Raw genomic sequence first — 16,525 nt, forward strand, 5'->3', positions numbered from 1 at the left:
GTTTGTGATGCCAAATTGTGTATGCTTGTAATGGTTATATGGCCTTGTCTTTGATGGTCATTTTGAAATATGCCAAGTTGAGGAAATAGTAAGTTTAAGCATGAGTTAGAAGGTTCCATAAGTGAGCTATTAAATGAGCATTTTGGCATATTGTTGTAATAAGATTTTTAATGTGTTTTGGTTTGGATTTGAATAGGTTATTGAATGATGATGATTTAGTTATAATGAAGTATGTTTTGAACATGGATTTGGCTGAAAATTTTGGTATAAATGTTGTTTAATATTGCTTGTAGGAATGACCTAAAAAGGGGTGGCAAGTTGGCTTAAATCGAGCCTGCATTATGCCACACGAGTGTGCCTTGTGGCCGTGTATGCAAAGCAGTAACCTCTTAAGATCACACGGTTAAGACACATGGGCATGTCATATGGCTGTGGGCTTAAGTCAGTAACCAGCTAAGTATCACACGGCCATGGCACATGGCCATGTCTGTTGGCTGTGTGTAAAAGTCAGTATATATACTCTGTTTTGGCACGGCTGGATCACATGCGCATGTCTGGTGCCCGTGTAAGGTACACGGCCTGGTCACACAAGTGTGTGACCTCAATAGAATTGAAAAACTTTTCTAAGTTCTGAAAATTCTGAATGTGTTTGGTTTAGTCCCGACCTTTTCTAAAAATATGTTTTAGGTCTTGGAGACCTCCATAAGGGATGAATTGTTGATTAGCTTATACGTTTATATTATGTGATATCTGTGATTTTGTATTAATCTATAATGTTCTGTCTGTTTGGTAATGCCCCTTACCTATTCCGGCGATGGTTACGGGATAGGGGTGTTGCAAGTCTGAGTAAGAACAATAAAGTTATAACATATGAGTAGGTTAAATGGATTATGAATGACTCGAATGTAAATTGCGATGTATGACTATTGATAGCATGTGAAAGACTTGCAATTTGGTTAAATGAGTCTGAGGATCAATAAGAAAGGATTGCAAACAAATTAATTGATTTAGAAGTGAAATCTTAGTTCCCCACCGTCTCCAAGTAAATTTTGGGGATGAAATTTATTAAAGAAGGGGAGAATTATAACGACCCGAAAGGCAGTTGTGCCAAAAATGGGGGTTTTGGAACCCCGTTCTCTGATGGTCGAGTCTGTAAATATTATGTAATAATATTTATGAATTTATTACAGTGTTATATGAGATTTTGATTTAACAGATTGTATTATGAGATTTTGATTTGACAGATTTTATTAAGTGATCAATTAATCAAGGTACAAGTGGTCTGTACCAGATGTCAGTGGTTTTAGAAAATGAGTTATTGGGACCTCATTTTCATAAATTGAGCTTTTAAATATTTAATAAAAATATTTACGGTATTATTTTCTAAATAAATTGAATTTCGGTCAATTAATTGTATTGAATTAGTACTTAATTATGGTATAAGGACTAAATCATAAAAGTATCAAATGTTCAATTATTATTAAATTATAATGTAGAAAATGATTAAGGACTTTTATAACAATTAAACCAATGGTTTAATTGAATGCACAACAACATGTGCCAATATATTGGAATTTGTAATGAAATTTTAAGTAAAATAACATTAATAATAAAATAGTTAATTAAACTTACAAAATAAAATAAGAGTGGAAGGAAAGAGAAGCTTTTTTTCTTTTTGCATGGAGATACTTTCAAAAAAAGAGCTAACATCGACCTGAATACCCCAAGACGGAAAGGAAAAGACAAAGTCGTAAATGAATAGCTCGGAGTTTACAGTCTCTATTTCTATATCTCGAACCTTTTTAATTGTTGCATTTATGAATTGTGTTGTGTGGTTATAACATAAGTAAGCTGGAAATGATAGAATGAGCTTAATTGAATCAATTTGAATTAATTTTCGTGATAAGGACTAATTTGAATAGATTTGATATGTCAAAAATATCGTGCAATTGAATTCGATTTGTGATGAGTTGTGCTGGAACATATGTGAATTAATGATTGGTTGTTGAAATTGTATTGTAGAACTACGAAATTGAGTATAATGAAATTGAAATAGGGGTAGATAATAGATATTAGTTTATATGCTCGGTTTTAGATATGTAATTAGATTAAATATGCAACGCCCTGAATTTGGGCCTACAAGTATTGGGCCTTGAGTATGGGTTTGTAAGAAGGTTGTATATAAGCATTTAATTGTGCAAGGAAATGACACAATTAAATGTCTATTTTGGTGGTTAATGGCCCTGAGAAGTGTTGGAGAAATCATGGGTTCAAACTTGGGCTTTAGCAAAAATTTTGGTTTTAAGTGAATAAAACCCTGGATGCTTGGAAGTAGGCCTTTTAAATTATTGTGGTAAATAAATGTCACAAGGAAGCATGTGGTCTAGTGGTTGTAGCATCATTAAGGTTGTAAGGGAGCCTGGGTTCAAGTCTTGGCTCTTGCAAATTATTTTGGTTTTTATTTTAAAGGAACCTGTACTTTGGCCTATAGACCTTATAATTAATTGAGGCTAAAATGGTGACACAAAGAGCCTTGTGGTGTAGTGGCAAGATAGGGTATCGTGTAACTATAAGGTCTAAGGTTCAAGTCTTGGGATGCGCAATGAGGTATTTATTTTGCTATTTGAGCTGTGTAGGAGGTGGAGTTTGACTGGAACTCTATGGTTGAAGTGGCCATATAAAAATAAGGAATTTTCCTAATGGTTGAAAGTAATCCCACATCGGGAAGCTAACATGAGAATTGGAAAGAAGCTGGCTTTAATAGAGCGAACAAGATGAGTTGGTGATCACTAGTTTTAGGAGGGATTAATTCATACCTGCTTAACCAAGGTTGGTGATCGTGGACTTCGACGTGTTCTCATTAACAGGTGAGTATTCACGCCCTCCTTTGTTGAAAATTGGCAAAAGCTGAAAAGCCAAAACTCAGTCATTTCAGGCCTCACGAGGGTGCCAATGCTTGTGGGGTAAACCGAGTCCACAAACCATGGGCGATAGACTCTAGAGGCCACCACGAGTGTTCTCATGTGCTGGGCCTCGATGGGCCCAATGTACCCTGTGGGCCCGCTTGTGTAAATCTAACTGATAGGTGGGAAGTAGTTGGACTTGTCATGTCATGTGCATGGCATAAGCCATTAAGGGCTTCGTTGGGCCGAAACGGGCCAGGAGGGCCTAACGGGCTCGTGTACCCCACACAGATTAAATCCATGGTAAGTGATAAATTTTGGACTGGGCTATGTAGGTCACATAGCCGTAGTTAAATTTGGGCTAAGCGGGCCACACGAGCGTGTGGGCCCACTTGGGTCGAATAATGGGTCTTAGGCCCATTCACACCGTTAGGTCTGTTTCGGTTACTTAAGTCACTCGAGGCGATCGTGGACCTTCTGAGAGGTCGATTATCTTTACCGAGACTCCAGTGGATAAAATGACTAAAATACCCCTAAGGGGTAAAAATTACTATTCTACCCCTAATGGGTGAAAATGACTGTTATACCTTGGGTAGGTTAATTGACTGTTATACCTAATGGATGAAAATGACTGTTATACCTTAGGTAGGTAAAAATTACTCATTCAACATAAATCTCAGGAATTTTCCTTATAAAACACCACTTTAGTAAGGGGGAGGGGTCGTAGGGCCTCTGACTCAACTCTCATATACAAATGTAACACAGTTTTCATCGTAGCAATCATATTTCAATCATGTCATTCATTTCAAGGAACTAACATTCATATTGATTTTACACTCACTTTTTAGTCATCTCATTTAAACAAGTGTACTTATACATGTATTTCAATGTTTCCTAGATAATATTACTTATTCATTCATTAAATAAGACAAGTCAAGCACATAATATCATATAAGGGCCAAACAAACATGGATAAGTATATCACAGTCTAAACTTTTATCTTACACATCATCATATACATATCATTCAATTATATATATATATATCAATCCAAGCAATTAATACATTTACTCAAGTTATACGAGCTTACCAATCATAATCATCCCAACCAAAATACATGAATATTCATCTTATCAATATTTTTGATAAGTTACTCAAACGCATGCATTTGTTGAAATAAATCAATCATATACATCATGGAATTATCTATTAATCATGGATAAACTTATTTCACCATGTACACATTTCATGAATCCTCATTCGTACCTTTCCAAGTTTCAGTTCATCATGACTATACTTTACTCGAATATTTTAGCATCATATTCAACATGGTCGATGTAGCTCGGTTGGAGAGTACCTTTGTCTAAAAAAAGTGGCTCTCAAAAGCGTCGGGAGACATCACACTATTACGGATCGGTGACATGTATAGTTGGACTTTTACACATGCTAGATTAGTCTGAGAACCGACTAAACCATAGCTCTGATACCACTAAATGTAACGCCCCGTACCCGAGACCATCGCCGGAGTCAAGCACGAAGTGTTACTAAACTTAATTCATCAATTAAACAACTTAAACAACTTATTACCAACCATGCATAACAACCAAGCATATGCGCATCACCAATATCAAACATAACATAAATAGCTAGATTTATAAGTCAGAATCATTAGCTCACTAAAGACCAATATATTTGGCCAAATAATAATAACACATGTTATAAAATTAGGTCCCTATACATGCCACTCACTTGATAAATCTAGCATATGTGTTTATACCTTGAAGGTGTTGGCTTGATAGTGTGATGCTGCCTCCGACGGTCTCCAACCCTGAGCTAACCTGACAACACTAAAAGAAATGGAAAGGGGGGGTAAGCTTTATGCTTAGTAAGCTCACATGAAATAATAATAAGCAATTTACTAACATGCTTCCCACAATAAAACTAACTCATTTGTACATTTACACATGTTTTGGTTAAGCTGTTTTCTTGAGTAATAGTCACTAAATCATTTATATTTAGAGTTACGGAACTCCAAATTAAGATCCGTAAATTTTCCCAAAAACTAGACTCATATATCATTCCACCATAAAATTTTCAAAATTTTTAGTCCAGCCAATAAGTACAGTTTATTATTCAAAATCTCCCCTATTTTGCGGTTAAATAGCTTCGACCTTTCTTCACTAAAATTTATTTATCTCATAGTAAAAAACTCAGATGATGTTCTCGTTTGTTCTTATTAAAAGTAGACTCATCCAAGATTCTAGGCATATAAATTATACCCCAAAATTAATTTTCTATAATTTTTAAAAAATTTTCCAAGTCAGAACAGGGGATCTCGAATTCATTCAGACACTGTCTCACAAGAATTCAAATAAACATATACTTGCACATGTTCATCACATAATCACTTTCACATTTATTTTCACTTAATCGATTTCTCGTTGAACTCATCAGAATAATAACAGATACACAATTGCCTACACATTTTCTCATTTCCACACTTGTAGCCGAAGCTATCTGGTACGCATAGTAGCCTGCACTTAGTACTACACATGCGACCAATCATCTGGTACACGTAGTAGCCTGCACTTAGTACTACACACGTGACCTAACCATCTGATACACGTAGTAGCCTGCACTTAGTACTACACACGTGATCGAAGTTATCAGGTACGCATAGTAGCCTGCACTTAGTACTACACATGCAACCAATTATTTGGTACATGTAGTAGCCTGCACTTAGTACTACACACATGACCTCACAATAGCTCATGGGTATCGTTTCTATTTCGAAGGTTCAACCGGGAAATTCCTCACTTTTCAACTTTTTACTAAATTGTCCGTAATCAATTTAAATTCATAATTTACATCAAATAATCATTTGATGGGCAGCCACATTTCATATGATATCAAAATATATTAACATAAAAAGAATCGATAAATTATTTATATACGAACTTACTCGAAGTGTCGATCTCACTATCCATAGTACCAATTGTCCATTCATAGTATAATAAGACATAACTCAAATAGAAAATCAGCTTTTAAGAATTTACATAACATAAATCACATATTTCATATATCACTTGTCATGTATCATCATTTTCTTGCACTTCATGTAACATTCTTTCATGTCATATTTCCACATCATAAACATCATTCCATCAACTTTTCCAATATATTAAATCATACAATATATGCAATAATAGTAAGAAATATAATTCAAACATAACATTGCATTATTATTATCATACGAACTTACCTTGATACAAAATATTAGCAATCGGGCCTATTCCTTGTAAACTTTGTTTTTCCCTCGATCACGGCTTGAATCTCGTTTCTCTTGATTATTGAGCTTGGAAAGCTTTAAAACCCTAGCCATGGCTTCCCCCATGCTAATTTCAGCCTTCATATGGAGAAGATGATCATTTTGTGTTATTTTTCCCATTTTATTTCATTTAAATACAATTGACCAAAATGCCCTTACTACTAAACTTTCAAAAAAATTCCATCCATGTCCAATTTTTGTCCACAAACTTCAAAATGGTCTAATTCCCATTTAAGGACCTTTGATTTAAAAACTCATAACAATTAAACACTTCTAACATGTAAAACTCAACATTTTCACTTTTTACAATTTAGTCCTTTTGACCAAATTGAGTGCCCAAACGTCGAAATTTTTGAACGAAATTTTCACGAAATCATTCCGTGAAATCGTAGACCATAAAAATATAATAAAAATAAAATTTTCCTCGTCGAATTTGTGGTCCTGAAACCACTGATCCGACTAAGCCCAAAATCAGGATGTTACACAATGAGCCGTTCTGTTGACTTAACACCGCAACCGGTGCTAAGCTTGGTGTGTTGGCTAGCTGGGTCGATTTTATCCCCACATGGTATGTTGGTTGGTACGGATGGTGTATTGGTTGGAATGAGCTATGTAGGTCACATAGCCATATCTAAATTTAGGCTAAATGGGCCACACTAGGGTGTGGGCCCACTTGGGTCGAGTAATGGGCCTTAGGCCTATTTGCACCGTTATGTTTGTTTAAGTTACTTAAGTCGCTCGAGGCGACGGTGGACCTTCTGTTGGGTTTTTAAGACCCCGTTCTATAAAATCACTGTAATGCCCCTGTAGTGTAAAATGACCGTAATACCTCTGTATGGTAGAATGACGATTATGCCCTTATGTTCTGTATGACTGATGTACCTATGATTTGCATATATGATTGTGCTGAGTATGACTTTGCATGCATGTAATATTTATGACATGACATATTGCATGGGGTTAGGTTATTATGGACAGAGGAAGTGTACAGCTTGTAGCAGTTCTGCATAAGGCTTTATCCTTTCTGGGATACTAATGGCTTATAGTCGTTCTGTTAACTGGCAGCATTGCTGCGATATTTATAGCCTTTAGCCGCCCTGTGTATGGCGTTGAGTCGTCTTATCTATGCCGTTAGATCATCCTATCTATTAAATTGAGCCGCCCTGTTGACTTAGTGCCGTAACTGGTGCTAAGCTTGGTGTGTTGGCTGGGTGGGTCAATTTTATCCCCACATGGTGTGCTGGTTGGACTGGGTTGGGAATCTATTTGTATATCTGCATCTGATACTGATTCTGTACTGGGCTTAGGCCCACCTGATTCTGTTAATGGGCTAGGCCCAACTATTATTAATTTTGAGAATAGGCTAGGCCCAATTGATTCTGATGAGGGCTGAGACCTAAGTGAAATTGTACTGGGCTTTGGCCCACACACATTGTTCTGTTAATGTAATGGGCTCTGGCCCAGACTGATTCTGAATTCTATCTATTTACTAACTGTTTTAGTTTAGGAGGGGATTACACACTGAGTTTTCATAAACTCACCCCGTTTATTAACTGTGTAGGTAATCTCCAACATTAAGAGGATCGGTGCTGCAAGGGACTTGGAGGTGGCCACACAACTACTATTGTTTCTGATTTTCTTTTAAGTTATCTATTTACAAGTACTTATATTTGATCTGGGTTGTAACAAGGCCTCTTTTAATTTTCTATTTACAAGTATTTATATTTGATATGGGTTGTAACAAGGCCTCTTTTAATTTCTGGTTCTAAATTTGGAATTTTATATATTGTTTTATAACTGTTGGAGTAGAACATGATTTTCTTTTAGAAAATAATAATTTTTTTTAAAAATATCACGTTTCCGCAAAACTTTAAATTAAGCTTCCGCAGCAAATAAAGTATTAAAGGTAATAATGTTTTACAAGAGACTGATTTAATGAACCAATAGAAATTGAGGTTTTCACAAGTTTTAAAATGGCCAGAGGTGTTAAATAGTAAGAATTGTTTTCAATGAGAATATTGTTTTAAATAGCCAGAGGTGTTAAAGGTAATAATGTGACACGCCAAATTTTGGTCATAGCGTCTAGGCCGGGTTTTGGGTGTTACATTTAGTGGTATAAGAGCCTAGTTGCAAAACTCGACTGTGGAATGGGTTTTAAAATTGGATTTCTAAAAGAATTGTTTCAAAAAGGTTTGAAAAGATTTGAAGTATTTGAAATGTTTTTCTGAATATTTCCCTGAAAGTGTGGTTATCGAGTCTCCGGCGCGAAAACCGTAAGTTTTCTATTAGAATGTACTTAAAATTAGATTTTGTATTTATTCAGTGTATGTTCTGGAAATCAGATTTCTTTTATGTTAGCAACAGTACTGTAATGGATTATGAAGGCAAGCAAGGTCGCGAGGAGTTACCCGTCTCCCCGGAACATGAGATGGTTTAGGAAACTGTAGTCAAGGTAAGTCTGCCAACTTTGGGTAACAGTAACCCGAAGCTTGGTACGGAGGCACTAACCCGGTTGGTAAGAGAAGTGATAGAAGAAGTGTTCGAGGCAAGAGTTAAGGCGTATGGTGAAACACTTCAGGCTAGGTGCTTGGAGTGTAGTAGGAAGAGGGATCACAATCCTCTGAAGTAGGAGCCTCGTTCTGTGAAACGCGTTAAGACATGTCTGAACTTTCTAGCTTGTGAGCGTTGCAAAAGGCACCATCTGGGTGAATGCTGGAGGAAGTCAGGAGCGTGTCTCAGATGCGGGTTTAAGGAGCACCGGGTTCGGGATTGCACAGTTCCTTTTAAGTCAGGTGTGTTTTGTTTGGATGTGATGTTTGAATATAAAAATTGTATGCATATGTAGTAAATATCTGTTTGCTTCTGAGGTTAGATGTTTGGTTGGGTGTGAGAGGTTTTGAGATTAAGTTAAAAGTGTATTAGTGTAGTTTGGAACTAGAGTGCGCAGTGGGAGCGAAGTGGTGTAGATTGAGCTAAAAGCTTGTTTAGATAGTTGGAAATTTCGAGGACGAAATTTCTTTAAGGGGGTAGAATTGTAACGCTCCGAATTTGGGCCTAGAAGTATTGGGCCTTGAGTATGGATTCGTAAGGAGGTTCTATATAAGCATTTAATTGTGCAAGAAAATGACACAATTAAATGTCTGCTTTGGTAGTTAATGGCCCTGAGAAGTGTTGGAGAAATCTTGGGTTCAAACCTGGGCTTTAGCAAAAATTTTGGCTTTAAGTGAAAAAACCCTAGATGCTTGGAAGTAGGCCTTTTAAATTATTATGGTAAATAAATGTCACAAGGAAACATGTGGTCTAGTGATTGTGGCATCATTAAGGTTGCAAGGGAGCCTGGGTTTAAATCTTGGCTCTTGCAATTTATTCTAGTTTTTCTTTTAAAGGAACTTGGACTTTGGCCTATAGACCTTATAATTAATTGAGGCTAAAATGGTGACACAAAGAGCCTTGTGGTGTAGTGGCAAAGTGGGGTGTTGTGTAACTGTGAGGTCTAAGGTTCAAGTCTTGGGATGCACAATGAGGTATTTATTTTGCTATTTGAGCTGTGTAGGAGGTAGAGTTTGACTGGAACTCTGTGGTTGAAGTGGCCATATAAAAATAAGGAATTTTCCTAATGGTTGAAAGTAATACCACATCGGGAAGCTAACATGAGAATTGGCAAGAAGCTGGCTTTAATAGAGCGAACAAGATGAGTTGGTGATCACTGGTTTTAGGAGGGATTAATTCATACCTGTTTAACCAAGGTTGGTGATCGTGGACTTCGACTCGTTCTCATTAACAGGTGTGTATTCACGCCCTTCTTTGTTAGAAATCGGCAAAAGCTGAAAAGCTGAAACTTTGGCATTTGAGGACTCACGAGCGTGCGACTGCTTGTGGGGTAAACCGAGCCCACAAACCATGGGCAATAGATTTTAGAGGCTGCCACGAGAATTCTCGTGTACTGGGTCTCGATGGGCGCAATGGGCCTTATGGGCCCGCTTGTGTAAATCTAACTGATTGGTGGGAAGTAGTTGGGCTTGTCATGTCATGTGCATGGTATAGGCTGTTAAGGGCTTCGTTGGGCCGAAACGGGCCAGGAGGGCCCACGGGTAACAGATTAAATTCACGGTAAGTGATAAATTATAGACTGAGCTATGTAGGTCACATAGTCGTAGCTAAATTTTGGCTAAGCGGGCCACACGAGCGTGTGGGCCCACTTGGGCCGAATAGTGGGTCTTAGGCCCATTTACACCGTTAAGTCTGTTTAGGTTACTTATGTTGCTCGAGGCGACTGTGGACCTTCTGAGAGGTCGATTATCTGCACCTAGACCCAAGAGGGTAAAATGACCAAAATACCCCTAAGGGGTAAAAATGACTATTCTACACCTAATGAGTGAAAATGACTGTTATACCTTAGAGGTAGGTTAATTGATGAGTGTATAGTATATGCATCACCATATCTGAGTATGAAACCTTGCATACATGTATTATTTATGACATGACATACTGCATGGGGTTGGGTTATTATTGACGAAGGAAGTGTACGGCCAGTAGCCGTTCTATACAAGGCTTTCAGCCTTTGTACAATACTTATGGCTTATAGCCATTTTGTTAACTGGCAGCGTTGCTACAATATTTACAGCCTTTAGCCGTTTTGTCTACGGCATTGAGTCGTTCTGTTAACTTAGTGCCACAACAGGTGCTAAGCTTGGTGTGTTGGCTGAGTGGGTCGATTTTATTCCCACATGGTGTGTTGGTTGGTACGGGTGGTGTATTTGTTGGATGTGTTGGTTGGTACGGGTGGTGTGTAAGTCACATAGCGATATCTAAATTTAGGCTAAATAGGCCACATGAGGGTGTAGGCCCACTTGGGCCGGGTAATTGGCCTTAGGTCCATTTGCACTGTTATGTTTGCTCAAGTTACTTAAGTTGCTTAATGTGACAGTGGACCTTCTATTGGGTTGTTAAGACCCCGGTTTGTAAAATCATCATAATGGCCCTATAGTGCAAAATGATCGTAATACCCCTGTATGGTAGAATGATGATTATGCTCTTATGTTTCGTATGACTGATGTGCCTACGATTTACATATATGATTTTGCTGAGTATGACTTTGCATGCACATAATATTTATGACATGACATATTGCATGGAGATGGGTTATTATGGAAGGAGGAAGTGTACGGCCTGTAGCCATTCTGCATAAGGCTTTATCCTTTCTACGATACTTATGGCCTACAACCGTTCTATTAACTGGCAGCGTTGCTGCGATATTTACGGCCTTTAGCCATCCTGTCTACGGAGTTGAGTCGTCCTGTCTACGGTGTTGAGTCATCATGTCTACAACGTTGAGCCGTCCTGTTGACTTAGTACCGCAACCGGTTCTAAGCTTGGTGTGTTGCCTAGGTGGGTCGATTTATCCCCACATGGTGTGTTGGTTGGTATAGGCAGTGTGTTTGCTTGGACTGGGCTAGGAATCTATCTGCATATCAGCAGCTGATACTGATTCTGTACTAGGCTTAGGGCCACCTGATTTGTTAATGGGCTAGGCCCAACTGTTACTAATTTTGAGAATGGGGTAGGCCCAGTTGATTCTGATGAGGGCTGAGAACCAAGTGAAATTGTACAGGGCTTTGGCCCACATATATTGTTCTGTTACTGTAATGGGCTCCGGCCCAGACTGATTTTGAATTCTGTCTGTTTACTAACTGTTTTAGTTTAGAAGGGGATTACACACTAAGTTTTCATAAACTTACCCCGTTTATTATCTGTACAGGTAATCCCCAGCATTAGGAGGATCAGTACTGCGAGGGACTCGGAGGTGGTCACACAACTGTTATTGTTTCTGATTTTCTTTTAAGTTATCTATTTACAAGTACTTATATTTGATCTGGGTTGTAACAAGGCCTATTTTAATTTATGGTTCTAAATTTGGAATTTTATATATTGTTTTATAGCTGCTAGAGTAGAACACGGTTTTCTTTTCCAAAACAATAACTGTTTTTCAAAATATCACGTTTCCGCAAAACTTTAAATGAAGCTTTCGCAGCAAAGAAAGTGTTAAAGGTAATAATGTTTTACAAGAGAATGATTTTTAATAAACCAACGAAAATTGAGGTTTTCACAAGTTTTAAAATGGCCAGATGTGTTAAATAGCAAGAAGGGTTTTCAATGAGAACATGGTTTTCAAAAAACACTTCAATATGACACACCAAATTTCAGCCATAGCGTCTAGACCGGGTTTGGGGTGTTAAAAAATAATAGTTTATATAATAAAACTTGTATATTGATAGGTTAAAATGCATTATAACCTTTATAATATATTTTATTTTTCAATTATAGAAATACCACTGAATTATACTCTGCGTACGATTTTGTTTTCTATGCCCAGGTTAGGTACTTTACAGTTCACTCGTCAACTTAACATCCAACAATAATCTCAAACTCAAGTGTTGTGATACTTTTTATTTTGGTTTGGCATGTACTTTGGAAGTCTTTTGAGTTTTAAAGCTCATTTTGTAATTTAATGCTTAGTTTGTGTTTTGGTTGGTTATTTATAGAAGTTATGTTTTTTTATATGTGAGTGTGAAAGTATTGGTAGTATCTTTGTTGACGATGATATGTTTTATTCAATGATTTCCTTTTCAAATGTCTAAATATATGAGGTAATACCATGGTATGGACATTTGATGCTTGAGTAGTTGAATGTGAATATATTATTTAGGGAGAAGTGAATTGGCATTTGTTTGCTCATCTAGTTTTGTTCGGTATGATGGAAATGGTTGAAATATATCAATGATTTAATAGTTTAATTGTATATATAATTATTTATTTAGTTAGTCTAAAATTGAGGTACATTATTTAGGGATCTAGGTTGGTTGATTTTAATGATATGTTTGATATGAAAACTTGTGTTTTTGAATTGAGTTATATATCTATAAATACATCTAAGCTTACCATTTGAGTTTATGTGAATTTTGGTCATGAAATAAACTTTTTGAATATAGATTTTACTATTCCTAACCCAGGTATCAATATTTTTAGCATTGGTAGCTATACTTGTTGTTATGTACAATTTTAAAATAAACAGAATGCCAAAATGGTATCGATTTTTATTTAAGTATCGGTACTTTATCTTAAAATATCGATACCATAAAATAATTATCGTTACCCTTGTTTTGCAAAGAAAACAAAATTGAGATATGTTTAGAAATGTATTTGTCGATTGTTGAAGTTTGTCATAGCATCTTATTACTCGAGTTTGGCGACCAAGTCAAGTAAGGGGTGTTACAAATCCCGAGTCTATTTAAAACATAGGGAATCAACACCAAAATAGAAGTAGACAAGGATTACAGTCCAACTTCTATAATCCTTCATGGAAAAACCATCCGAAGTTCTTTTAGAGTAACCAAGGAGATGGGCTGGATAACAATTACATGCAATGTAGATTAAATCAACCTCTTGGTTTCAATCAACAAGTACAAAAACCACTGCAAAGTTGAACCTTCTAATAAGTTTGAGAATTTGTTGAAGGCATACATTGCTAAAAATGATGTCTTAATTTAAGGCTAAGCAACAACATTGGAGAATCTTGAAAATCAGGTGGGGCAATTAGCTAATAAGATTAGAAGCAAACCCTAAGGTGTTGTACCAAAAAACATAAAAAACCCTCTACGAGTTGAGTCATCAAATAATCTTGAGAACTTGTTAAAAGCATACATCGCAAAGAATGATGCAACTTTGAGAAATTTGGAGAACCAGATGGGGCAGTTAGCTAATGAACTTTAAAATAGACCACAAGGAGCTTTGCCACACGGAGAATCTAAGAAATTGGGTAAGGAGAATTGCAAAGCGGTTAGTTTACAAAGCAGAAGGACTTTGAAACCCAAGGAAGTTGAGGTTGAAGATGAACCTCCCAGGAAAGAGGAAAATCAACCAACAGTTGAAATTCCTGCACCAGAGAAGCCAGATCCTGCAATTTCTGAAGAGGTAAAATGTAAACTAGTGAATCCTGATAAGTTAACCCCTTCACTAGATACAGATATATGACTTTGAAAGAGTTGTCCAGTCCAAGCCAAAGTTCCACATCCTCCATATCCTTAAAGACTCTAGGAACATAAGCAATAACATGATACTTAATTTAAGAGAATGGTGGATGTGTTGAAACAACTACATATGAGAATTCTGTTGGTGGAAGCTTTAGAGCAAATGTTGAACTATGCAAAAGCTATGAAGGAATTTCTGGCTAAGAAGAGAAGGTTTAGAGAATTTGAAACTGTAGCCTTAGCTACAGAATGTAGCTTGTTTTTTCTGAACAAGTTACCTCATAAATTAAAGGATCAAGGAAGTTTCACCATACCTTGCAATATTGGAGAATCCTATTATCGTAAGGGTTTGTGCAATTTGGGATTGAGTATCAACTTGATGCCTACGTCTGTGTTTAAAAGATTAGGTATTGGTAAGGCCAGACCGACTACTGTTACACTCCAACTAACATACAAATCCTTAGCATATCTGGAAAGAAAAATTGAGGATGCATTGGTACGTGTTGATAAATTCATATTTCCTGTTAACTTTATTATCTTAGATTTTGAAACAGATAAAGAAGTACCAATCATCCTAGGAAGGCCTTTCTTGGCAATCGGCAGGATGATAATCGATGTACAGAAAAGTGAATTCACCATGCGAGTTCAAGATAAACAGGTGATCTTTAATCTACTCAAGGCCCTAAGATCTCCTGGTGAGGTTAAAGATTGTTCTATTGTCTCCGAGACAGATTTGTTGGTTCCTACAAAATTAGAATTCAATTCTTTAAATGATCCGTTGGAATGTATTTCATTTGATTCTCCACATCAAGATGAGGACGATACATGTTTGGCCTTGTTGGAAGCTATCTCAAAAGGATTTAGTTCAAAAATTTAGTTCGAATCAGTAGAGCTATCATCATATGAGTACAAGTAACCCAAATTGGCAAGAGAAGAGCCACCCGAGTTAGACTTAACTATTTTGAAAATGCAAGAGAAAGGTATCAAGTGGACTATTTCAAATACTGAAAAAGGATCTATCAAGGGACAGAAGAGTTCGATTCAATCTTGAGTATTTGATCTTGGGAAACTCGAATCTCAATGGTTAAAAGCAAGGATCATGTATCCCATCTATGACATTTAGTGGGTGAGACATGTATCAAAGAAAGAAGATATCACGAACAATGAGCAAACTCCATTAAGGACAATCACGGGTAAGCAGATTTGTATGGATGACAGAAAGTCGAGCAAAGCAAGAAGACCATTTCATGCTGCTATTCCATGATCAAATGTTGAACATAATTGCTGGGCAAGATTATTTTTTCTTTCTAGATGGGTATGATTGGTATCATAAATGCCTTTTGACATTGCCTCGATTAGTAACAGTCCCCAATAACATTGAAGGAGTTCTCTTCACTTTCTCTACTGTTGTGTTTAAATTTTAATTTTTTCCCTTCATTATAATAAATGGCATGATTATAAAATTTTTCTTGAATTAGTACATTAAATTAATTCCATCTAAGGAGATTTGAACTTAAGTGGGACCATTTGTGACCCCTCCAACCTTTCCTGGGAACTCAATTTAATGTAATTTTCTGAGAAAAATTTCTAAGTAGCTTAAAAGGAGTTTTAATTTTTGTTTTCAATTTTAAGTTTATTTTCATTTTTATTTTTATGTTCAATAGGAGGGTCAAGTTGGCCCAAAGTTTAATCAGTTTATTTCTGTCAAGTTTTATTTTAGTACACATAATAAGATTTTTGCAGTTTTGGGCTTAAGGCCCAGAACAGTGATGAGGACAAAAATATCCAACACTCGCTACCTCTTCCCTTCACTGCAGCATCACTTCCCTAGCTGCAGCAATCTCGAAAAAAAGGGGATGACACAAATTAATAAAAAGGAGAGGAATTTCTTTTATTTCTTTTTCTTAGTCTTATTTTTAGGATATTTTTATTTACTTAGGAATATTTTTTATGCATAAAATAAATTGAATAATTTGTAATACATGAATAAATTAAATCCAAATGTTGTTCTCTAATAAAAAAAAAGCAAAGTAATGTGGTAATGTGAATGCACATGTCTAGGATTGGATTTGTAAGAAAAGACTTGGTATTTAACCAGTCTTCATGACTCACCTCTCTTAATTGCAATCCTACCTAGTGTAAAGTTTTCATTCATTACTTTGTTATTATGCAATGAGGACATTGTTTCTTTTTAAAGGGGGGTAAGGGCCAATCTTGCATATGTTTATGTTTTTTCTTTCAATTTTCACACATAAGTATGCTAAAAT

The 16,525-nt window shown here is 36.4% G+C and overlaps 1 protein-coding gene across 1 annotated transcript; it reads left to right on the top strand.

Moving 5' to 3' along the window:
• Positions 1–14,361: 14,361 nt before the first annotated feature.
• LOC108466356 (uncharacterized) lies at positions 14,362–15,135 on the top strand. Its single transcript, XM_017766683.1, has one exon. The coding sequence runs from the start codon at positions 14,362–14,364 to the stop codon at positions 15,133–15,135; it is 774 nt and encodes a 257-aa protein (XP_017622172.1).
• The last annotated feature ends 1,390 nt before the right edge of the window (positions 15,136–16,525 follow it).

Source organism: Gossypium arboreum, chromosome 6 (genome assembly GCF_025698485.1).
Source record: "Gossypium arboreum isolate Shixiya-1 chromosome 6, ASM2569848v2, whole genome shotgun sequence".
Taxonomy (NCBI): Eukaryota; Viridiplantae; Streptophyta; class Magnoliopsida; order Malvales; family Malvaceae; genus Gossypium; species Gossypium arboreum.